The 25,328-nt window shown below is 41.6% G+C and overlaps 1 protein-coding gene across 1 annotated transcript; it reads left to right on the plus strand.

Moving 5' to 3' along the window:
* Positions 1-10,817: 10,817 nt before the first annotated feature.
* On the plus strand, positions 10,818-24,843 carry lrrc24 (leucine rich repeat containing 24). Its single transcript, XM_051396687.1, has 5 exons — positions 10,818-11,269; positions 20,233-20,427; positions 21,325-21,603; positions 21,955-22,123; positions 22,735-24,843. Exons 2-5 carry the CDS (start codon positions 20,266-20,268, stop codon positions 23,976-23,978), a joined length of 1,854 nt encoding a protein of 617 aa, XP_051252647.1. The 5' UTR covers positions 10,818-11,269; positions 20,233-20,265; the 3' UTR covers positions 23,979-24,843.
* The last annotated feature ends 485 nt before the right edge of the window (positions 24,844-25,328 follow it).

Consider the following 25,328-nt stretch of genomic DNA (forward strand, 5'->3'; position numbering starts at 1 on the left):
GCAGTCCAATGTTTAATATTGATAGTTTCATGATATCAAATCCTTTTGTATATTAGCTGCCAAACTAGAATGAGATAGTAAGTGATTCATAGCATACTGTGTGTTTTGTACTAGTATACTAGTAGAGTATTTGGACACATGATATTTCTTGTATGGTAACAAAACAAACCATACTGATCTCTGTTGTGGGTTTTTCCATCTGTGGCACTTTTCTGCTATATATGTGAGTCAGTGCTGAACTCCCCTTGCCAGGGCATGAACTAGAATAGAATAGAATCAACTTTTATTATCACATATACAATCATACACAACGCATAGTGAAATTTGTCCTCTGCATTTAACCCATCCCAAGTATTAGAAGTAACGGGCAGCCGCTGTAGAGTGCTCGGGGACCAACTCCAGATCTAAGCCAGTGCCTCGGTCAAGGGCACTGACTGGAGGAATGAACCTAACATACATATGTACGTGTGTATATGAGGCAGTTGCAGTGTCATGTTCTGACTAGACCACTAGATGGTGTCAGAGAGACAAAATTAATTCACGGGCCAGTTTTTCAGAACTAGACTGATGAAACTGCAAATAGGCTATCAAAGTTTATAAGCCGCTGTCAGTTTGTATAAACAAATATTTAATTATAATAGAATGATATAAATATAAATATAATTATAAATAAAATAGAACAAAGTAAAGTAGCAAAAAAGGGAAGAAATTAAAAAGGAAAACTAGTTAATGTGTATACATAAGTGTGGACAGCTGAGAACAGGCACTCTACCATGAGTGCAGGCCACACCGACCTCCCTGTGAAGGCTAGGGGCCTTGCCATGCTTGAGGCTTTGGGGATCTGGATTAGGCTCAGGGGGGCTATGAGATCCTGCTGGAGGTATCTCGTTACTTCAGAAAAACTGATTTCTTTTTATGAAAATGTCTTAAAATAACTAATTAACTGAGAAAAACAGTATATACACTGATCAGTCATAACATTATGACCCCCTAGGCACCCTGGTGGTCATAATATTATGCAGCCTGTGTGTTCTGACACCTTTCTATCAGAACCAGTATTCACTTTTTCAGCAGTTTGAGCTACAGTAGCTCGTGTGTGGGGCGGCCAAAGCTCACTGATGCATGTGGGGTGCGATGGTTGGCCTGTGTGGTCCGATCCATGACCCTGTCTCTGGTTCACATCTGTCCTTCCTTGTGCCACTTTTGATAGGTACTGACCACTGCAGACCGGGAACACCCCACAAGAGCTACAGGTTTGGAGATGCTCTGACCCAGTCGTCTAGCCATCACAATGTGGCCCATGTCAAAGTCCCTCAGATCCTCACGCTGCCCATTTTTAGTTCAGTTTTCAAGATACCTTATCACAGACTAAAGTGATGGCCAAGGAAGAACTTCAGCCTGACAGTGGTGACAGACAAAAGGTCAGGTAAAATGTGGCAGCATAGTCCTCTATGCACTATCAAATGGAATCAGAAGAGGGCAGCATGGCTGTGGATATAAAGACCACCCGACTCTTTTACAGCCACAGCTACTCCAGCCAAGCCATTTTATCACTGGGCCATAACATCCATCATGGGTGCCACCAGGTTACAGGATTAAGCAACATAATGAACACAGCTATATGTCAAAGGCTTGTTAAGTGTTTCCTCAACATACACAACACTTCTTATTCTCAGTGATGGCTTGCTGTTTTTCCAGTTACACAAGTCTGCTATCAGCAATCTCATCAGCTACAGCAATCCTGTTTGGGGAAGATAGGAAACACAAGACACAGAATCAGCCCTTAGAATACATAAACAGCTGAATTATAAGTACTGACCCAAACAGTAACAGACAGCGGACAGTTGCAGTTCTAACTGTTGATTATAATCCATGAATGCAGTCCATATTGTCCTCAGAGCAACACTGCGGTGGAGTGGTACAGACTGTGTGTCAGGGGTGGCTGAAGGGCATTTCCTAGACTGGAGTCCCCTTTTTTCTTGACAGAAAGCAATTTTCCTGTTTGTGGCACCATTGTAGCATTTTGTTTGAAAGGTGACTCAGTTCTGGAAACCTAATGTTTTTCCTTACCAGAGCTGAAATACAGCCACGACTCAGGGTCACAGCAAGCAAGCTGTAGGTCCTCCACTTCTGTCTGCCGTAATATACGACATATCTGCAGTGTGATACCACAACGTTATACTTTCATTAATAAGGTTGGGGGGAGAGTGAGAGTGGCCGTTATTGCTATTCAGATCATCTGACACCAGCTGAAGATTAATGAATGAATTGAACAATCCTTCATCCTAATGTCAGTCTGTCATTGATCAATCTGTTTGTTCCATGTTCTCATGCAAAAATGCAAAACAGCAAAAGACAATCTTTGATTTCAATATATAATGTGATTTTAACATGTAAATTCAAGCTTAAGTGTCATTCCAGGGGAAGGTGCTATAAGTGAGTGACAATTTAATATTGCACATCCATAAAGTTCTTGAACTTGCAAGAGACAGATTTACTCCAAAAAGGCTTGGTGTAGTGCTGAAATGATTAGTTGATAGACAAATCATTTTGTCAAAGTATATCAAAGTGGCAAACACTCTCTGGTTCCAGCTTCTCCAATGAGAGGATTTGCTATTTTTTCTATTAGTTTCATGTCATCCATCCCTTGACCCCTTGGTTGGAGCCAATCCCAACTGACATTGGGAGCGACAGGTTGCCGGTCAATCACAGGGCTCACACATAGGCAGACATCCATTTACGCTCACTTTCACACCTACAGGCACTAGAGTCAGCAATTAACCTAACCATGGGAGGACACCCCAGCAGACTCCACACAGAAAGGCCTGAATAAACCGGCTGGCAGATTTGAACCCGGTGAGGCGACAGTGCTGACCACTGCTCCACAGTGTCTTCTTGTTTTTTTTATCATTGTAAATTAATTTTATCTTTCAGTTTTGGTATGACAAAACAAGTAAGTCATCACCTTGGGCTCTGGGAACTTGCAGTGGGCTTTTTGAGCCATGCTTGCAATGTGGCTCCAGGGATAGCACTGTCAACCCGTTGGTTGGTCAATTTTGGACAGACGTTCACACTGCCCAGAGGCTGAATCCTAAGGGCTTGACCACTATTGACACAACTGAGATTCCCATTAGCCTATTAGTTTACAGTGGCACAGAAAATAATGAATGATCAATCACACATCCTTCACTCTAAGTACTTGTATTTACATTCTGGCCGATGGTTTAAACTTTAAAAATTTAGTTGTCAGTTTTACTGTTGAACATGCTATATTCTGGTACAATGTGCAGTATTCCAGTTTAACTCATAGCAGTTTTATTACTTTTTACTTGTGAATGTATGAACTTTGTTTTTTTTAAATGTATTTTACTGTATGAATGATTGTAAGGATGCAAGGATGTCCAAGACAATAAAGCGTATCTTATCTTACCTGCTAACCATCAGCATGTTAGCATGTAGCTTAAATCACAGTTTCTGCCAAGGTGCATCCTCACAGAGCAATCACAGAGCTGTAACTCTTAATCTCGCTTTAGTCTGGTTGATAGACTAAACCATTTGATAGACTAAATGACTTCACCAGTTTATCAGTACTCCCTATGAATAATCAATTGACTTTAACATGTAAAATTGGTGGAGAGCATCTTTAATGAGACATGAGATACATTTTTGGCTTTTTGTAATGGGATAATTATGTGTTGAAGCTTTTTAGCAGTACCTGTCATGTTGCTGGCCAAAATGTAATTGCAGTGGAAGTAAGACACAGCAATACTTATTTGATTGATTCAGTAATGTAATGTAGATTATTTTCATTCATCACCAGTGCTTACACCATTCTTTTCATTTCACAGACAAAATGTGAACTTCGTTTGAACATTATGCAGAATTTGCTTTGCTTAGCTAAATGTTTCGGCTGCGAGCCTGTCAGTCACCCAGTAATTGCTTTGCCACTCTGCATTTCCCCTCAGATTACCAAAGGATAGTAGAACATGTCAGCTGGTAAATTGGAGAAAAACTGTTTCTGGAGCGAGCTAAATGCACTGACTTTATTAAATTAACATGGCACTGCCTTTGCCAAGGTTTCCACATGTCCATCTCTGTAAAAATATTGTAAGCTAATTCCTCTTTCCAGAAGGGTGACTTTGCATTTCTTCTATAAATTAAATAACAATGGAACAGTGTTTTGTCAGCTGGTAAGCAAGGATACTAATGTTTACTGAGAATGCTGCAGGGAAATATGTTCCTCTTGGCACTTTGCTTGCTTTTAATTTCCACAGGTGCCAAGTCAGTTACCAAGTCACGTTGTTGATGCCAGAATGGGGTGAAAAATTACCATCCCCTGCATTTTTGTCTTTTGAACCAAAATGATATATTGTTTAATGTGAAAAAATGAGAGAAAATTTCACTTTTGTCCTACACAAATCACCTTATGTTAGAGAGTTTTTTGAATCACGTCACATTATCTTAAGGGTTGTTATGAATGAGAGTTCTTTTTGGATACAAGCATTTGTTTCACACATTCTAATATGTTTACCACCACCAGAAAGAAGTCGTATTTTTCCAACTTCTTTTAAGAAAACAGTCCATAGTTGGACTAAATTACCTTTTGCCACACTTACCCAATCAAATTATCTCAAAGATAAGATTTTACCCTCAGAGAGTAGATAGATGAAACTTCCCTGGGTCTCTTTGAGAATTGAATGCAAGAGTTAACTGTTTTTAAGGTACAGTGAGCATTATCACACAATACACAGTCCAACAGTAGGGTTGGAAAAGTTGGTCAGACCTCCCCAGTCAGCAACTCTCTTTACCCTTCACGTTTCCTGGGTGTAGTGCTGTCATGCCCACATTGACTGATTTGGATCAGTGGGTCCTGAGAATTTGTCTTGACTGCAGAGGGTTGGGGAAACGGACTGTTCATCACCTTAATGGAAGAGTATTGATTGTGGTGCAGAAGCCCGATACCCGTCTGAAATAGTAATGGACTTCCTGAGAAATCTCAGATGAAAAGGCATCAGGGGATATCCAGGAAGAGGGAGACACCTCTACCCTGATTGTTAGCACCTTGTTATCTTTTTTTGGACGTTCGCGCGCCTGCACTTTTTTTTGTCAATGAATATGTCCAGATAGAGAAATAAAAGCACATAAACAAGAAAAAACTCCAATCCTCAAAAAGAATTAGCAATTTACAAACCCAGCAGACAAAGAGCAACATTTACATTTTTTTGGAGTCAGGTGTCACCTGGAAATCCAGTATTCCCTCTGAGTAAGTACCCCACTTATTGACTGCTGAATGGTTTACTATGTTCACCAGCTAGCTGCTTACTTTTTCTGGGTGATGAGAACAGAGAGCAAAGTTGCAGGCTGAAAGACCAAAACGATGAGCTGACAGATGCTACAATGCTGTTTGAGGCTGTGTAGAGTTGAAGAAATGAGCTGAGCAGTATCTTTACAATTAGCTGCGAGGCAGGTAGCATGGCCAACTTTCATGCAGGGGCTCATGCGCCATTGCAGACCAGCAATTTACACTTTTATTACCCTTTTCAATAATGCTCTTTAACTACCCATTACAAGCTCAAGCGTCAACCTCCATGGCTGGCTAATGAAGTGATAAATCTCCATAAGGCCCAGTATTAAAATGCCCAACTTTACAGCAGAAATAAACACAGCCTGGAACAAAAAATGCTTTCCGACTCTATAGCTATTGAATTCCCCATTCATGACAACTGTACATGGGGTGAATTTTAATATAACTCACCTGTTTAAATTATATCAAGTTTTAGAGTGATGCATAATTAAGGGCATGACAGCTTTTGACAGGTGTGTACCATCACAGGCAACAGATTTTAGTAACCAGGCTACATTCAGCACACCTCACCTATGGGTGACATCATGCACACTATGTCCATTTCAATTATACAGCCTATGGGCCAGGTGTGTTTTAGTTGACCAAAAAAACATACTCTCCCTCTAAACAATGTGCTAAGAGATTCTGGAGGAGTCTAGTACCATTAAAAATACCATGATGTTGTGTGAACAACCACACAGCAAGTATTGTCACTAACTATTGTAACTAAGGTTAGCTGGGTTGTGGGTTTGAAGCTGTCACTAAAGTTGCAGCTGCTCAGCTAACATGCAGAGAGGACAAGATTTCGCAGAGCCAGCACACCAGCTCCAGACAGCAATACTCCCAATTCTCCTGCTACTATAGCTAATATCATAACAACAGCATATCTCAGCAAACTAGAAAGTGAGCTGAAGGTCTGTTAACGTGTAATGTTAGCTGACACAAATCCTGGCTGCAAAAGCTGGAATAACAAGTTGTGTGGCTCAGTGCACACACAGTTGGGAAATATAGCAGACTGAAGAAATATAGTCTGAATTTGAAAAAAATTGGATTTGAATTGCTTTACCTAGAACCACCACCGCCTTAACTGTACCATAACCTTAATCAAGTGTTATATTAGCTCAACTCTAACCATAGTTCATAACCATCATCTTTCACTCAGCTTAAAGTGGCTACAAACCATATTCCATAATAACAATATATAATATTACAATGTGAGAATGTCAAATGATGATAAACCTGCAGAGATTGAACGCAATTTGCAGAATCATCTATCATGGATGTTCTTGTCTTTGGATTGGTTTGTAATTGTCTGTGGGTTCGTCACATGTACTGTACAGTACGTCACAGCATCCTCTTACCCATCCATTGTTAATATAAAAATATTGATTGGTGCAGCTTTTAAAAAAGCAATATCTCTCTCCAGTGTTGCCAGGATAATCCATAGAACATGCTGTCAACAGTTTTCTTTTGCAGAAAGTAGTTCCACTGAAAACTGTTGACAGCGAGGTCAACGGATTATCCAGGGTAACCGGGACATTGTTTCTGGGACATGCTGCTGTTGAATTTTATAAATGTCATTTTTCAATACTGTGAGCAGTACAGATGAAATTCCATCTCTTCTTGTATTGAGGTGGAAGCAGAAATTTCAGAGACAAATATAATTGACATACAAAACTGAATCAGTCCACATACATAGATGCCACTATGATTAATGAGAAAGTATGTTTTTTGGTCATTTGAATGAACCCAACCCTTTAATATGTGAGTGTTTTTGAAATATCTACTGGGAACATGTCTTTTCTCCACAGATCAGTGTAATACCTTTATTCTGTGATCTCACATGTCAAAATCACTGACAGCTGTCAAGGTGTTAGGGCCAAGGCAAGGGATGACGGACACCGGACTGTGTGTGTGTGTGTGTGTGTGTGTGTGTGTGTGTGTGTGTATGTGTGTGTGCTGAGGAGTCACGGTAGCAGAGACTAATAACATAAGACTCTCTTAGCCTCCATTCGGTTGTATTTGACAATCCCCTCAGTGATTAGTGGAACAAATGTCTGCCTGTCGCATTACAGCTGTTGTTTTGGCGGCCATTTGTAAAGCTTTCATGTCCTGCATGCTTTTCATTGGGAGATCATCACATTACATGGTGTGTGTGTGTGTGTGTGTGTGTGTGTGTGTGTGTGTGTGTGTGTGTGTGTGTGTGTGTGTGTGTGTGTGTGTGTGTAGGTTTGCTTTAAATTGCCGTTATCTCCCCAGCATCTGCCCCTGTTATTGATTGTAACCCATGTAGACCACATCACAAACAAAATAAGGCAATTTCCTCACCTGTTTTTTTTCACATTTATATGGAAATTGCATTCATTTATATTGCTCTGTAAAATATGTAAATGGGAATTATACTGCCCTGTTGGTAATTTGGCGTAGTCGATATCGCTCCATCTCCATCTGTCTGTCTGATTGTGAATCAAGTCGTCAAAGTTTATCTTTGCCTGCCATTTAGAAAATAGCTGGAACTCATCAATTTCAGTAACGAAGAGACAGATGATTCAGTCACAATTATGTTTTTCACAATGACAGGGAGCTTGTGTTTCCATTCTACTTCTGTTCCAGTCTCCATACATTAGGCTTCTTTCACATGCTGTGATTCAAGACAGAGAAATTCTTGTTTTTTCTACATGAAGTACCTGCACAACAAAGGAACCGCATGACAACAAAGACATATTGTTTCAATATTAGAGGTGGAGAAATCCTCCATAGTAGGGCTGCAGCCAATGTGTTCCCTCTTTGATACGGAGGTGTTTTCATTTACAAGGCAAGTTGAGAAAGAGAGCATTCCTAATTACAGCCAATCCCTGTGGGAGTAGCTGCAAAGGGATGAAGGGTTTTTACTCAAACACACACACACACACACTGACACACACACCTGGAAAAAGCCCAGAGAACCTCAGTCTTCTAAGGCAGGCCACAGAGCAGCGCTAATGGAACTGTGACTAGTTGAAGTGCACTTAGACAGTTGGACAGTGGAGTGGGGAGTGGGTGCAGAGGACTGATTTCCCTGCAGATCTAGGGATTCGAACTGGCAACCATGACATTATAAGCCCAACTGTCTTCCTCTAAGGCTGTTTAATGAGGTTCTTTTGTTTTTTATGGCCAGAAAACACAACTTGTTAGCAAAGTTTATGGATCAATTTATGTGCAAATAAAATGTGGATGGGACTGTGCGTGCATACAAATAGCCTGCACGCTGTAATTTAACATTTGTTGCTTTTTCTGAGCCAGAAAGGGAGAGTTAAGAGCATCAGGATGAGAGGAAAGATGTTGAAAGGAGCCCTCTGCTCTTACAGACATTTGAGTGTGATGTTAATTATCCTGATGTGGGTCGAAATAGGCTCATGAAGGCCCAGAGGGGGAAGGAGGAGATCATTAAAATCCGAGCTCAAACACACACAGTGCGCCGTTACCAGCATCACAAAGACACGCAATTAGGCACAAACGAATGTACCTGCTCAGCCTAGCATGGGAACCTTTTCGCATGTAGAAACCATTGGTAGAAACGAAGCATGAAGGCTGTTAATCAAGCAGTGCTAAATGTGGGTCAGCGCGGTTTTAACCACTGTGCTGTGTGATTAGTGTGCCTTCATCAGAGTGGAAACGCAGGCTCAGAGGCACATGGGTGTAACTTTTAAAATGCGAGGGGGGGGCTCTAACACCTGACCTAAACTAGAGTGTGTTATATAGCACATTATGTTAGCACATGTAGTTAAAAGTAATGCAGAATTTGATTTTTAAAAGAAATATTCAGTTAAAATAATGGATAACTAACTGTTAAAATAGCTACCTTGAGGTACTGTATGAAGTTGAAATGGTTGGCTAAAAGTAATATAATAAGATATAATAAGATAAATGGTGAAAATGCGTAGCGGGCTAATGGGTAAACAGTTGAAAGACAGATACAAAGCTGTTTATCCGTTACTGTCAAGCTAACATTCAGTAGCTAGCTAAAATTAACAAATAGTTAGATGACGTAGCTGAATGTATCGGATAAATGGGTGAAATTGTTAGTTTAAGGTATAAAACTGTTGAAATAGTTGGGTAAAATGTCAAAAGGTCCTATGGGATTTTCAGCTTTTCCAGTAGAATTTCCATACATTTTTAAATATCCTAGGAATTCTATAAGAAATAGTTTTGGTTTCACACTCCTATTGGAAATCTTTTTTTTTTTTTTCTATTGGCTCCAATAAAATCATTTAGGATTCTTTTACATTTCTAAATCAAAATTCACTAAATCCTGACTTTTTATCCCCTTTATAAGAAAAGGTAGGCTACATGAAGTCAATCAGCATTTCTTTAAGAAGCAATAAACTAAATCAAATGAATCCATTCAGTTGTATATAGATTTTGAACAAGACAAACCTATCTGTAATCACATAGAATTATTAGATTATAATAATAAGTCAATACCATAGGACTGTAATTTATCAAATTCATATAAGAGTATAAGACTTTTGAACTATAGGTCCTTTTGAACTTTTATAAGACAATCCAATAGGGCAAATGTATAAGATTTTTGTCGCAGTAATCATATATAAATCCTATAGGATAAATTCCTATTGGTTCCAAAATCAAGAAGATCAAGAGGACTTTTTCACTATAGGGAGTTAAATTGTGGAAATGGCCAGCTTCCAACACTCTAAGTGGTAGTATAATGCCGACTTAACCAAACCAACCCGAGCATTTGTAGAACTGTATGAAAACATTGTTGCTTTAGATTTATTGTTGGAGCATGATGGATGGTGTGAATTATGGGTAGAGTTCATCTGCCGTGTCTGTGGGGACAATGTGGGGACAATCAGCAACAGGGGCCCCTGTAAATGCTGGAAAATAGAATCTAACCCCTGCTCAAATTCATCCTCTCCCCCCCGCAACCAGCAATGAATTGTAGCCGCCTGCTATAACTGAGCAATATGGTTTTTGCAGGATATTGAAGGGCCAATAGTTCAGCTTGAATCCACTTGCCCTTGGCTGGACTTAAATGGCACTTTTTCAACTCAGTCCTTCCGCGCTTTTCCACTCTCCTTCCTGCCGTTGTTGCCGCTGCGGGAAATGGAAGGACGCTCTGTCAGTGACACAGCGTGGAGGATCAAATCTTACGCCCGTCACCTTTCATAATAAAAGACAAGGCCGCTGTCCATGGTGCTGAAATCACTCTGCCTCCCTGCAAATGTCTAGTTTCACAATAAAGTGACGCTGTTTATCCTCGTTCATTTAACGGCGGAAATTACACCCAGAGTTTCATGTGGCCAAACAGTGGGTTCCAGGCAGCGACGAGACCAACTCATTTATGTTTTGTAAGTGAATGAACGAGAATAAAGACAACCCCCCCCCCTCTCTCTGTCTTGCTTGCGCTCTCTCTCTCTCTCTCTCTCTCTCTCTCTCTCTCTCTCTCACTCATGCACAGAGAAAGAGAAAGGGGGAGGGAGTCAGTTCAGGCAGGGATAATTAGAGGAGTGGGTCACTGTTGGAAGATAACATCCGCGTTGAGGGAAAAGGCAAGGGAAACAAGGGGGAAACGGATCAAAGCCGTATGACAATATCAGAAGCGGGAGATCCGAGTCTAAGTCGACCACCATCAGAGCTGCCGTCCAGCCCTGGCTGATGCGAGCAGTTTCCTCCGGCTCTCAGCACCCACTTACAATGGACGAGCTCAGCCTGTGTGGACTCTAAACCGCTGCCCAGTCAGGAGCGAGTGGAGGGAGGGAAACAATGCTCTGGCTCATCCATCTGCACTGATTTGAAGTGGGATTCTGTTTTCTTTCTTCTTTTTTTATTTCATTTTTTTACATTTAAAAAAAAAAAATTGTCTTTTAAGTCGCCCGAGCAAGTGAGGGGACTGTTGCCAAGATCCACGCACGCAGGGAAACGGTAGGTTGCAGTTGTGTGTGTCTGTGTGTGTGTGTGCGTGTGTGTGAGTGTGTGTGTGTGTTGGCGAGGGATAAAGGGGGACAGTGTGCGCTTGGGATAGTAAAACAGAGGTTCTCAAATGTTGTTTGTCATGTAGCCCAGTTATGTAGACATAATTTAGCATCACGTACTTACATTTCAAAAACATTGTAATCCCAGAGACCACATAAAGGGAGATTGTTTTTGTCTATTTAAGTGTAGAACTGTCTGCCGTGGTCTTATAGGGAGATTATAGAGTGAGAGTGGAAGAACAGATCTGAATTCTGTGGACATGTTTTGTAACAAGGATTATATCATGTTGAAAGAAGTTAAAGTTAAATGAAACGTCAGTAACCCTGAAGCCATCCCAGCCTCTAATTGAGATTCACTGCCCCATATTATTTCATGTCAATATGTGTTAATAGTTAAAAAGTTAATAGCAAATATACTATATCCAATATATTTCTGTGGCTAGTATAAGTCCGAAATTGAGTATATCTTTATTGCTATGAAGGGGGTGGACAAAATATTAGAAAACACAGCAAAATAGCAGAAACTACAGACCCCAGTTTAAGGATCACTGCTGTACACTATCCCCAGTAGCACATACCACTAATGCTATTATGTATATTATTATAATTAAAATGCTGATAGATAATAGTATTGTGTGTGTCTATTGATTAGTTGTCATTAAATTAATTCCCAACTATTTTGATAATCCATTAATCATCAAAAATGTCCAAATTCTCTTTTCAGCTTCTCAAATGTGAATGTTTTGTGGTTCTTTTATTCCTCTATGACAGTAACCTGAATATCTTTGGGTTGTGGATAAAATAAGACATTTGGGGACGTCACCTTGAGCTTTGGTAAACAGTGATCAACATTTTTCACCATTTTCTGACATTTTATGGACCAAACAACTAATTGATTAATCAAGAATGATGGGCAGGTCATATGTTTATTACTGAGTTCATAGTTAAAGCTGGAGGTGTACTGAGGTGTTTCTAATTGTAATTGTTGAATATTAGAAACACCTCTGAGTGTAATGCAGTCCAGCACCACACCACCACTAACAGCCTCAATGCTTAAACATAGAATTGAATCAACGTTACTATGACAGTGTCGACAAAAACTGAACCTAATACAGTAGACACTGAGTGAATGCCAATGCCATTCAACAGCACCCCAAACTACTTCATCAAGTTGAATCAAAACCATTCTACAACAGCAAAAACTACACAATATAACCACCTCGAATGTTGGGTTCATTGCAGGGCTGTTGTTTTAGACTGCATTCATTTTGAGGTGTACCTAGTACACTGGCAACTGAGTTTGTAACTACTTCATATCCTATAATTTGAACCAATTAACCATGCTGTTGTGTTGTTGTTAAGTTGTCTGCTTCTCTTATTAACACACAAATAAAAATGTGATTTATTCCCAAACAATATATTGCATAACAAATGTGTCACAGCAGTGATGATTATAAAGAGATTTTTTTTCCATCATAAAACCGTAAAACAGCTGTCTCAATCTTACAGTACAATTTAGAGACAAACTATACCAGTTTCATTGCAGAGCCCCTGTATATTGAGATCACATGGGAATATTTAAGGGATATTGTTGTGATGGGAAACAATGAAGTATAATAAGATCACTGCTGAGCACAGCACACACCCCATAGGGATCTGGCAGGAATATAACAGTGACACTATGGGAGATGCCAGGAGGAATCTAGTGTGATTGGGTCACCACAAGTTTACTGTTAGATATATGTGCCTACAGTTAGGCCTTCATGTTTTCTCATTCTGATTTGCACGTCCATCTGGTTAATTGCTATTCTGCACATGTAGCAGCATGGAGCCAAACAGCGGTCCCCCAGATAGGACCTCGTTTGTTTAACTCCAAGGGTGGGGAATCTGTCTTGTGTGGACAGATCCGTACGGACCAGTTGACTTCTTATGCCTGCAGAGATCTTTAATTTTTTATTGGCTACTGTCTGCCAGACAATGATGAGTGCAATCTCTCTGGGCTGTAATTGTATAGCACCCCCAATTCTGGCCTGACCTAAGAAGGATATGGGCAAGACGGCAAGGATCGGCTGAAATAAGAAATGCATGAGAAAAAAAACTGATTACTTTTACAGTTTCATTATTTCCCGTCTATATGTCAGACTTCACTGATAACCGCAATATAGGCTACATGTCAGAGTGTAATTTGACATACATCTGACATCCATCACTTGCAGCCAGCAGATGCTGTCACTTCCATGGCAACAAAGAAACATAATTTATGAGGATTCAATGACTTCTTCCGCAGACGCTACTGCACACCCAATATTACTGAAATGCAATATAGCGGGATGATAAGCAATCGTTATTGAAGCATTGCAAAGCATTCATTTCATTTTTGGACACACACAAACACACACTTTCCCACATGCCTTTATTGCTGCTTGAGTAATTTTTTGAACTGAACTGCCATAAAAAGGACTAATATTTACAATTCAGATTCACTCATCTGGAACACCGGGGGGAAACACAATAATGCTTAAAAGCAAACAGAATCAAATACAAATCCATTCATGTGAAATACTTTTATTAAAACTGGGGGAAATATTAAAATGGAAGGGATTGTTCAGCTTCTCAGTAGAGGAGGATGTGACTCCCCTTCATCCATCTTCCAACCTGTCTGATCTCATCCATCCATTAGATTGTGAAACAAAACTACTGAGCAACCGTAAAATGTGATTGGTGTCACTCCCTCTCCCCCAGTCAGTAAAAAATAAGAATAGGCGAGCAGAGGTGGGGTGCATTGAAACTGATGAAAATGGAGAAAAATAAATATAAAAATCAAACCACTCATTCTCCTCTGGCATAATCCACTGACTCATAAACTCTGCAGCCTGTCAGATGAAGCTCCTGTGAATGAAATTGCTCTGATCGATTGCATCAACCAACCTTGACAATTAGAATGGACAGTGTGCATGAGTGCGTGTTCGAGACACAGGGAAAGAATAGAGAAAATTGACATTTGAAAAGGGGTTGACACAAGAAATCATGAGAAGACACAGGAGTTAGTGTCAGAGAGGTAATGTTGATGCACAGATTCTTTGGAAATGTGAAGAGCAGGAAACAAACAGTTATATTTCAAAAGATTAAACAGTTTATGAAACTGCTGCCAGCGTGTTTACTGAATGCCTGGATACAATGAGTGACACACACACACAGACCAAGGTTGATGTCTCTTTCATTTTTATCTATTTTCTGAACATTTGCATAATGATCACTTTAACGCGATATTTTGGGAAATACGCCGATTTGCTTTCTTGCCAGCAATCCCGCTCTCATATCTGTACAGTAAATATGAGCCCGGAGCTGCTTCGCTAGCATAAAGACTGGAAACAGGGGGAAACAGCTAGCCTGACCCTGCCCAAAGGTAATGAAATCCGACTAAAATTCCACTCTCTGGAGTCTGGTTGCCCGACAACCTCACAGACACAACAATAACCCCCTGTAGAAACACAACATGTCACTTTTACAGATTAAATAGCATACAAGATACAATGTGTTAATTAACAGGGACTGTTTCTGGCCTTTATGTCAAATTAACCAACTGATGGTTGTAGCTTCATATTTAGGATGGATCTTGTCATCTAAGGGGCCATTCAGATATTGCATGTTTTGCATGTACAATTGCATAGAGCAAGCTCAAAACCAAAAGCGACAGTTTTTTTGAGCATGTCCATGGCGCAAGATGGAAAAATCTCAACTCCTTAGAACGTAGCAAGTGCACCACGGGTCATGTGACAAGAAATAACCAAATAACTCCACAGGACTTGCTGTGCAATGACGTAACAAAAGAAAGATGACTGATGTTTTCCAAGCATTTTCAGATGCAACATCTATACAGCCCCTAATTCTTGTCAAGAAAGCGAATGCACTTATCTCCCAAAATGAGAATTACTCCTGTCCATTTCCTGCACCAATTTCCGATAAAGCTAATAAAGTTGCAAGTAATGGCCTTATAAATGCTCAATAGTCAGTCAGATTTTTTCATAACCCAACAACCCAAAAGCTGTCTTTAATATTGGTTTATAAGTGATCTATAAGGTCTCTAGTTAATGACTTATTAACCATTAATAAAGCCATTAGGGGTTATTTATAAATCATTTCTAAAGAGTATATTAAAAAGTGGCGCCCAAAGGAGTACAGGAATAATCCTCTCATTATCAACAATTTATGATAGCCTCAAACTACGGTATTAAAGTGATACACATGCAGATTGTTAGAGAACCAATAAAGGTGCATGGGACTCCAACTCATTTAATAAACAGCCTGGCAGCAGTTGTGATTTAATGTCAGTGTCAATTTGATTCCTGTCTATGATACTTTAGTTGTTTTGAAGTCATATTCTTTACACAGCTTTTGCAGTGTCACCTCAGATAAAGAACAGGACATAACAGGAACGAAAGCACAGAATAACAGAAAAAGAAAGTCACAAGGCTGAGGTGAGAGGTGTAAAATCTCTTTTTAAGCTTCGAGCAATGATGATGTGACTTTACAATCACCCTTCCTCGACAGCGAGCGCGTAAAAGTAAATCTTGTGTGGAAAATGGATATTGATTATGCAGTCATACAGTTGCCATTGTGCTTTTACTTCTCAATTATCAGCCGCACATCAAATTAGACTGCAAGAATTCCAGCACGAAAACTTGTTGAACCTTAATAGACAGTGTATGTTTATTTTTCTAAATCATTCCACTTAGGGTAGGAGTAACCGCACTGCTGCTCACTGAGCATGGAGTAAAAGTGTGACTGGTACCGTAGCTATAGCGTGGAAAGCATCATACTGCCCCAGCTGCTGTGAGCCTCCGTGCAGTTTATATCAATAACCTTTGAGCTTTTTTCTGCTGGCCAGCGTACATTACCAGCAACAGACAGACCTGTCACAGCAGTTTATCGTGTGAAGAAGTGAAGATTTATCGAGTTTGTCTGAGCACAGGGGAACGGAGTGAGGGTTTTAGACTAAAATGCTCCGCTGGGAGAAGTGGCAGAGTGCTGCTGCTGCTGCTGCTGCTGCTCAGAGGGTGATTCAGCTTGAGGTAGCCTGACAGTGAGCTACACGCACACCTACACACATATACACACACACACAGGCATCTCAGTAATAAGCAACATGCACTCATTTACTTTTTTCTTCAACACAGACAGACATTTACAAATGCACCCCCCCCCAAACCCTTTCCCCCTCCTCCTCCACATCTGCTTTCACGCTGAAAATCAATGGCTGCGGAGCCCAGCTGGACAAAGTAGTAGTGGAAAAATAAAGAAATCAATGCAAGCTTATTAACTGAGCAGAGCTTCCTTTACCGCTGACACAAAAATCGGTGTCTATGTATAAAGTGTGTGTGAGAGTGCGTATATAGCTGCCAGTTTGTACTTGACTCTGCCTGTGTCTGTGAATGATGGCGGTTGTAGGAAGGATGTGCGAGTGCATAAACGTGTGTGTCCTCCTGCGTGTGTCTGCCAGTCAGAGTGTGTGTCCCTGAATGTTGGTGGCTAGTGCTTGTGTACAAGTGCTACTTTGTAGGCGTGCTCTGCATGTTCATGAGCGTGCGTTTGTGTGTGTGTGTGTGTGTGTGTGTGTTTTTGTTGTGCGCATGCTTCAGACTATCGCTCAAAGTCAGTGTGTTACTCTTGGGTTAGTGCCACAGTGTTCTCCCTTTGCCTTGGCCTCAGTCTATTTGTGGACAAAAGGATGCTCTGAGACAAATGATTTAGCACCTGTCAGTCAGAGCAGAAGGACGAGAGATGAGAAAAGAAAGAGGTCAGAGATAGGGAAAGGGAAAATGATGGAGGCTTTCAGGCAAACCCATGAAGGCTGCAGGAGTGTAAAAAGGTAGAAAGGGGAAAGGGGAGGGAAGAGTTCAAGCTGGAGAAAGCGAGAGTTGGGACTAAAAGAGAATTTATGATTTAGCTCTGGGTCATCACATAGCTCAAATTCCTGTGAGCAATTTTCCTCGGGAAATGACAGCTTCTATTTCTGTGGAGTTGTTTGCCTAACACCGGCTCACAGGAACTGTGCCTGGCCTTCGGGCACAGACCTTACCTCATAACAAGAGTTGCCATAACAACAGATGAGGCCCGACCTGCACCGGTGGCAGCACAGGGATGTGAACCTTGCCTCTGCCTCCAGCACTCTGGCATGTCTGCTACACCTCAGACACATCAGCACCTACCTTCTTTGGAAAAATAAGGGGAAATCATAAGAGCATTATGTGGAGAATCTACGTCTGTGAATGTTTGGCCGCCCAGGCTGTGATTGTTCTGCAGAGACTGATTTGAGTGGGGCGTGAAACACACAGCGCTATGTCAAGAATAAAGAGACTATTGTAATTTCAGATATGCTCAAATAAACATAAACACATGAACTCCAAGCTGCTCTGGAGTCCAGTACAAAATGATGTTTGCAGAGCCGCAGTGTGTGGATGCATGTTTAGGAGGTAGACGCCTGATACTGAATGCTGAACAGGCTGTGTGATGTGCGGTTTATTAGATTTCCTTTGGCATTTGTTGACTGACATCTGCCCTGGCAGGTCTTTGGAGCCACTCTCCTTTAACACCCAAATCTATGCACACAACATTAGGCTCTAATCATCTTATTTGCACATTTTCACACACTCAATAGAGATATATTGCTGACCTCGTTTTTTAAAACCAAACAAAAGCAGCCCCCTCTATGAAAACGTCGACAGTGCCGAGAGCAGCTTAGCTAACAAGCATCTGATTGTGCAGATTAAGCATGTTCCGCAGAGGATTACTGAGACTGAAATGAACAAATTGACCTCTTACCACTGAAATCCCACATCAGCATGACAAAAGATGAGAGGCAAGCACAGTGGGGGCAAACAAATCTGAAATAGCAGAGTGTATACTGTAAGACAAGTTGCAGTCAGCAGCATTATTTAGAGAAACTGCTTCCCAAATGTTGTTTTATTTTTGCCATCGCCTTCTTCCCGCTTTCAGACCCTGATAACTCCATAGGTTATCTTTGTCTCCACATATCAGCGTTGTTACACGTGTGGCACAATTGCCGCTCAGGCTTTTTTAACGACACTGAAATGAGCAGGGAAATGCATTAGCTATTTTCTCTACCTGGCAGGGTGTCATTTGCACTGATGTTGGTCTCCTATTCTTACAACAAATAACAGACTGTGCATTCTGTTCTGTGTGTATTCTTAGCTGAGGGCAGGCGAGTGTCTTCCTCTCTGGTTCCCTTCTGACACTTTTCAAGCAAGTCAAAGCTATTTAAAAGTCATCTCACTGTGAGAAGTAACAAAAGCTCAATGACAGACCAAGGCCTTATTCAAAATTCAATTTTTTGTGCTTTCTCTCTCCAACAATGGAACACATAATTTCTCTCCACGCTTGTTTGGAGAGCTCCAGCGAGGAAATGGCATGCTTTTGTTAATAAGTGTCTCTCTGTTTTTGCTGAGAGAAGATGATTGAACAGCTTATGTAGGTCACATTGTATTAATCTAGCTGGCTATCCTGCTAAATGCGCTCTAAATCAAACATGCCATATTAAAATCCAGTTCATTGCTCATTTGCTTAATAATGCAGTGTTGCTGCAATGAGAATGACTTCTCAGCCACTGAAATAGCGATCCTAGTGCTTTTGCACTTAGGCATTAAATTAGTGGTCTGAATTATAACACTACAAAAGCTGCTTGATACCAATCTGACAGAACAGTTCAAACACCATGCTAGCTGAATATTTATCAGTCACAGTTTATTTCAGACACAGGACCCTTTCATGACTTAGCTGTAATGAGATCTGTGTGCATTCTAATAATTAATAAACTAGATGATCTCCAAATCATTCAGAGCGAGATGTAAACGCTATCAATTATCTGTCTGGGTGATTCTGCAATCTTAAGCAAACTAGAAATTTCACAAGACAGACAAGCTTAATGGGATATGGAGACACGGCCGGGGTGCACATGAATGTTTTATTACAATGTGAGACTTTAGATTGGATCATTGAGATGCCAGCTTCTCTACTGGATAAAGATTCTGGAGACCGAAGCAGGCGGCTCGGCAAAGCGCAATAAATCCACCTGCTGTCACTGGAGCAGAATGACGGGCTCAGTGTGACATTTCAACACGTATTATATCTCCAACTCTGCAGTATCTTCATACGATCCGCTCGCGATGAGCTATTGTGAACACTGCTGGGCTACATGATGTTGGACAGCAAGTCTGAGGCCGGTTTGATGTGAACAGTCGAGCAGAACAATAAATCCCTTCCGGGCTGTGTAGAAATAAAAAAAGTGCATGGATGAGTTGCTCAGCGATGGATTTATATCAAAGGAAGATATTGCTGCAAGGTGCAGCAAGCAGCCAATGCTGATGTTTTTTGATCAGATGATTAGAGCTGTCTACCACTTGAGATTTGCTTTGAAGAAGTAAATGTGGTTCCTGAGATTACAGGGGTCAAAACGGAGCTTCTGTTTCTTTGCTGCACATTTGCACGTGCATGTGTCTTCGCAAGACAAAGAAAGAGACTGAAATGGAGGGAAAGTGTAAGTGTGTTTGCGCATGCATTAAAAAGACAAGAGAGAGGTCCTTGAGGCAACCTGCACATCTTTTATCACATCTTTAATTAATTGAAGCCCATAATAGAAGCTCCTGCAATTCCACTGAATAGACACAGTTGAATAGAAAACAGGCAGCAATGCAGAGATACTCTTATGTATCTTTCTGCCTTTTTAGCAACCCTGCCTTGCCATTTCACAGTCATCTGCTTATACAACAAGTCTGCAGCTACTGTCAATCTTTGCTTTTCAGGTTGAAATACAATGGCATGCAGGGAAAAGGCTTGTTGCTGTAAGTTGAGTGATTGATGCTTACTTTCGTCTCCTCCTCCACCTACTCTCTACAGGTGTTGTCTCTGAGGGTCTACCGTAAAACCACCATGGCCCTCTCGTGGTTCTCCAGACTCGCCCTGATCATCCTGGCCTGCATCCCTCGACCGTCTCTGGGGTGCCCCTCTGGCTGCCGCTGCTACAGCCTTACGGTGGAGTGCGGATCCCTGGGGCTCAAAGAAATCCCACAGGGTGTCCCCTCTGTCACTGAGGTTAGTTGCCCCCCATCCCCAACCCCTCCACCTCCCACATCAGTGGTTTGGTGTCAGTTGACTCCCTCTCTGATCCATTCTTATTACCCTGAAATGATTGTGGTTAATCAATTCGCCGTGACCCTCTTTGATGTAAGCCTGAGGGAGGGGCTGCGCTGTTGGCTGTGTAATTATTCATTCTTGCTCAGAAAGTGACTCTTGCACACCCTCTGATCATCTGTTGAGAAGACGTTTAACATTACACTGTCTTTTCCTCTTGGGTTCGGGCCCCCCAACATTACTGCAGCTCATGAATATTAATGAAAAGCATGTCCCGGATAAATTGTTCCATTAACCTCAATCAGCAGGTCTATCTCGTCGATCATGCTTTACCTCATGGCCCATGTTTTCTTCTTTGACAACATCACCAATGAATGCACATTACCAATCATGCAAACATCCATGCATTATGGATCAAACACACTCTCTTGTGTAGCTCCAATCATTCAAAAACATGTTTTTCCTGAAGATGTTTGCCGAAGGCCTGTGATTTGTGCAGCATTTGGCAAAGAAACTGAACCACTGAAAAGGGAAAAACACACATTGTCAGTCATTATTATCATGATCTTCAACTAGCTCATCCCGCATTGTTTGTATTGCCTACATTAACATATATCCAAAGCTCTGCACAGCCCGGTGAGTGCAGATAGCTCTAAAGGTGGCTCCGTTGTTAATGTAATCTCTCCTCATGGTTAATACATTTTTCTACCCCGTGAGCATGGCACAGCAACAGGCCACGCTTACTTTCTTGTACAAAACAAAACACAATATCAAACATCACATCCCCTCCTCTGTGTCTCTAATGCAATTAATTTGTGACCATTCTACTAATTGAATTTGTCCTGTTTCCCCCTACAGACCATCTTCCTCCAGGACAACGCTATAGTGCAGATCCGTCTTCAGGATCTGACACGGCTGGGCAGCCTCCATTACCTCTACCTTCAGAATAACAGCATCTCAGCCCTGGAGCCTGGGGCGTTCCTCAGTCAGGGGCAGCTGCTGGAACTTGCCCTCAATGGCAACCTCATCCACCTGATCACCCCAGACATGTTTCGGGGTCTAGAGCACCTCCGGATCCTGTACCTCGCCGGGAACCAGATCACTCGAGTGCAGGACTACACCTTCAGGGGACTGCAGGTTGGCAAGCTGAAATAAAGGAATGGATGGACAGCGATGTTTAATGGTTTAATGCTATTTTTGTTCCAAAATCCATCACCCTAATCCTCTTTGGTAAAGTGGAAAAAGGTTAGCGTTTGCCAACAAAGCTAAAGCTATTACAATATGTGATGCCTTTTTTCGGATTATAAAGAATGATGTCGGCAACTGTACTATTCAATTCATGACAACTTGTCTGACTAATCTGTACCATACAGTAATACAGTACAGACTGTGGAATTGAGTCATCCTGTCCTTACATTTGACATTTCTTTCCCTCCTCCTTTAACCCGCACATTTTCATTTCCCCGCCTGTCTTTTTGCTGTCTGCAGCGTCTGCAGGAACTCCACCTGCAGGAAAACAGCATAGAGCTGCTGGCGGAGCAATCTCTGTCTGGCTTGTCATCTCTGGCCCTGCTCGACCTCAGCAGAAATCACCTCCGCACCCTGGGAGCCTCCTCCCTCAAACCACTCGTCAGCCTGCAGGTACTCCGTGTCACAGGTAAGCACACTGAACAAAGAATTCCTAGACAACATTATGTCGTACTGTAATATGTCATAATCCTCCAAGACTTAACTGAAGTCAAAATGCTTTGAAAAATGCTTCCATACCACAAATTTAAAGGACTGACACTGCCAGAATGCACAGCCGCAACCAACAGACTCATGTCAATGAAAATTAAGTGCCCTTAAACATATTTTACATATCAAACGGTTTCACCCAACCATAAACCTTTAATGAGAAAAAAAATCCCTCAAAGACACAATTTCAGAAGAATGAATTGAAGGAACTGCCTTTGAAAAAGGACCTCCTATCCAGAAAAATAAGAGCTCAAACAAAGTTTAAATTATGATAAGGAAAATAGATTTGTTTACCAAGCAAAATCACTTCAGCTCCCTTCAGCTCTCTTCTATCCTATCACACTGTCTTCATCAACAGTTTTTAACAGTAGGAGTTTGCTCAGTTTTCATGAAATCATAGATTTCTTTTTTTTCTGAGCACTTTAAGGTTGCTTTAAAAGTGGTCCATTCTTGATGTTGCACACAGCTGTTGAAAAAACTATACACTTGGTTTACCAGTTCCCTTTTTCTGCTTCCATTCCTCACTTCCAGAGAACCCATGGCGCTGTGATTGTGCTCTGGGCTGGCTAAGAACCTGGATCAGAGAAGACGGACAGCGCCTGTTGAGCTCTGCTGAACAGCGTCGGCTGATGTGCTCTGAACCGCCTCGCCTCTCCCACCTTAGCCTGGTGGAGGTGGCTCCCAACAGCCTGGTCTGCATCCCCCCTGTAGTGCAGCTCGAGCCCAGCCACCTGACTGTGCGACTAGGTGAGAGCCTTCGTGTCTCCTGCCAGGCCTCGGGATACCCTCAGCCTCAGGTGACGTGGAAAAAATCCTCCCATGGCAAGCCCCAGTTATCACCTCGAGGCCTGGTTCAAGAGCTGGGACCCAATGGTGAGCTCTTCAGGCCTGGGGCTGGAGGTGTTGTGACAGCTCTGCCCAGCAGTGGAGGGATCAAGGTCGGAGGTGTTGGAGGAATCCAGGGGCTTGTGCGTGGGGCTGAGGAGGGTGGCGAGAGGGACAGCTTTGATCCGGACATGGGCAGCGGCATGCTGTTTCTCAGCAATGTGACTGTAGCGCATGCTGGGCGGTATGAGTGCGAAGCCTGGAACCCCGGTGGAGTAGCTAGAGTTACCTTTCATCTTGCTGTCAACATGTCCTCTTCCTCATACTCATCCCAGTTCTGGCCTCGTTTGAACATGCACCCCTTTGTTTCCTCTTCATCTAACTCCTTCTATCAGCCGGAGGTTCTGGATGTTAGCCAGGAGCCACTTTATGAACAGGACAGCATGGACTTCAGTGCTCTGGGCCCTGCTACGCAGACCGCCATTGCTGTTGGCATCTCTTTGCTGGCGCTCACCGCCATTCTCCTCTTGATTATGATCTACACTCGTCATCAGCAGTATCGCAAAGAAGATGGCGGCTCCTACTGCACCAGCAAGGAAGAGAGCATCCTCTATGTGAACGACTACTCTGATGGACCCACCACCTTTGCGCAGCTGGAGGAGTACCGCGATGATCACGGCCACGAGATGTACGTACTTAACAGAACCAAGCCCGTCCTGGGCTCTACTTCATCCAGGTGTCCCATGATGAGCGGGTTCGTCCAGCACGGTATGAAGGAGGCTCTCCTGGACCACGAAATGGTGCAGACACTGACCAGATCGGGAGGAATGGGGCTTCGCAGAAACCCAGCAGACGGAGGAGAGGGCCCGCTAACAACAGACCCAGAGGAGCTCTTCCTCAGTCAGAGTCTCCTCTTCGGATCACAGGTTGCCTACGAGATCCACTGCTAAGGGGTTTTAATTGTGTTCTAACATAAAACAATATGTTGATGGACTTAATTAAAGACATTAAAGGAGATCACCTTGGTGCAATGATTTGAATCAGATTGCTTCAGATTATTATGTGGTCTTCAAAAGAGGGGAAAGCGTCAGTTAGTTGTTGCTGGGAAACCTGGATCACAATCAGCATCTCAGAGATCTTCATCTGAATGATTGACATTAAGATGGGTCCGTAGGATGAGCAGTGATAATTAAAGGGAAAATAACAACGGAACCATAGCTTTCTATCTCCAAGACAACCCTTTAAAAATAATTAGAAGTGGCTAATATCATCACAAATGGTGAGTTAATCTAAATCCTCAAAGAAAATGAGACTGTGCAGCACTAGTTGCAACTAACTAAAAAAAGCAATGGTTCATATTTTGTACTTATTCATTTCTTTAGGTTTTGTTTTGTGTGTTTTGTCAGTGTTTTGTGTAAATATAATGAAGCTAATTTTCACTGTGAAGTAGAGTTGTTTTGTGGACCCTATTGCAGTTCCCATTAGAATTAGACCTAAACTGATCCTCTTACTGAACCTGCATTGTCATTATCCACATGTGTGAGTGGGCGTGGGTGGGTGGATTTGTTTAAAATTTTTCATTTTGAATGCAGCTGCAAGTCTTTTCCACCATAGCATTGTATTCCTTGATGTTAATATGTCATATTTTCACATTTATTTGTTGCAACACTAGAACAAGGGATTAACATTTCTGTTGTCTGAAATTGAATCTTGGTGGAATTAATTCCATTAACATCAGTCTGTAACAACCATTCTAATGTGAATATTGTACATTTTGTCTTCGGTTTCTACATAATAAAATGTATTTTAAAAGATTCTTTGTTTATTTTCTTACAAGGAAAGCCGGTCGCTTTAACACTGCTATTCTGCAAGTTCTATAGTTAAACTGTACGGTAGGAGTATGTCTCTGTCTTCTTGTTCTTTCTTTCAACCCATAAGCAGGTGAGTGTGAAAGATGTGTTTTTATAGAGAGACTGAGGCTTTCAGTCACTGTGTGGAGGTCAGTCTGTGAGGTCCATGGTTCATAAACTCTATTCTTTCCCTTTGCTGCTAAGCACTGTAGTATCAGGTGTGTTTTCAGAGCTACTTGTAGCATAAGATAGCAGAGTGCTATTGAAAGTCTTTTGAAACGCCAAGCAATGTGTGCTTCATACCAAGACCGAGCGCTATATTGAGTCTCATTTAAGAATACATGTCAATATTCTTTTTTTATTATTTTATTCTTTTCTTATTGAACTCAATAAGAAACACAACTGAAAGGTATCTTCCGAATTAAAAATTGTATTTTATTTTTAAAATGG

The sequence above is a fragment of the Dicentrarchus labrax genome, unplaced genomic scaffold, assembly GCF_905237075.1.
Source record: "Dicentrarchus labrax unplaced genomic scaffold, dlabrax2021, whole genome shotgun sequence".
Lineage (NCBI taxonomy): Eukaryota > Metazoa > Chordata > Actinopteri > Moronidae > Dicentrarchus > Dicentrarchus labrax.

Coding starts and splice junctions, on each gene's coding strand:
- lrrc24 (XM_051396687.1), top strand. CDS start 20,266: ATGGCCCTCTCGTGGTTCTCCAGACTCGCCCTGATCATCCTGGCCTGC. Junction 20,428..21,324: donor GTGTCCCCTCTGTCACTGAG/GTTAGTTGCCCC, acceptor TTCCCCCTACAG/ACCATCTTCCTCCAGGACAA. Junction 21,604..21,954: donor ACACCTTCAGGGGACTGCAG/GTTGGCAAGCTG, acceptor TGCTGTCTGCAG/CGTCTGCAGGAACTCCACCT.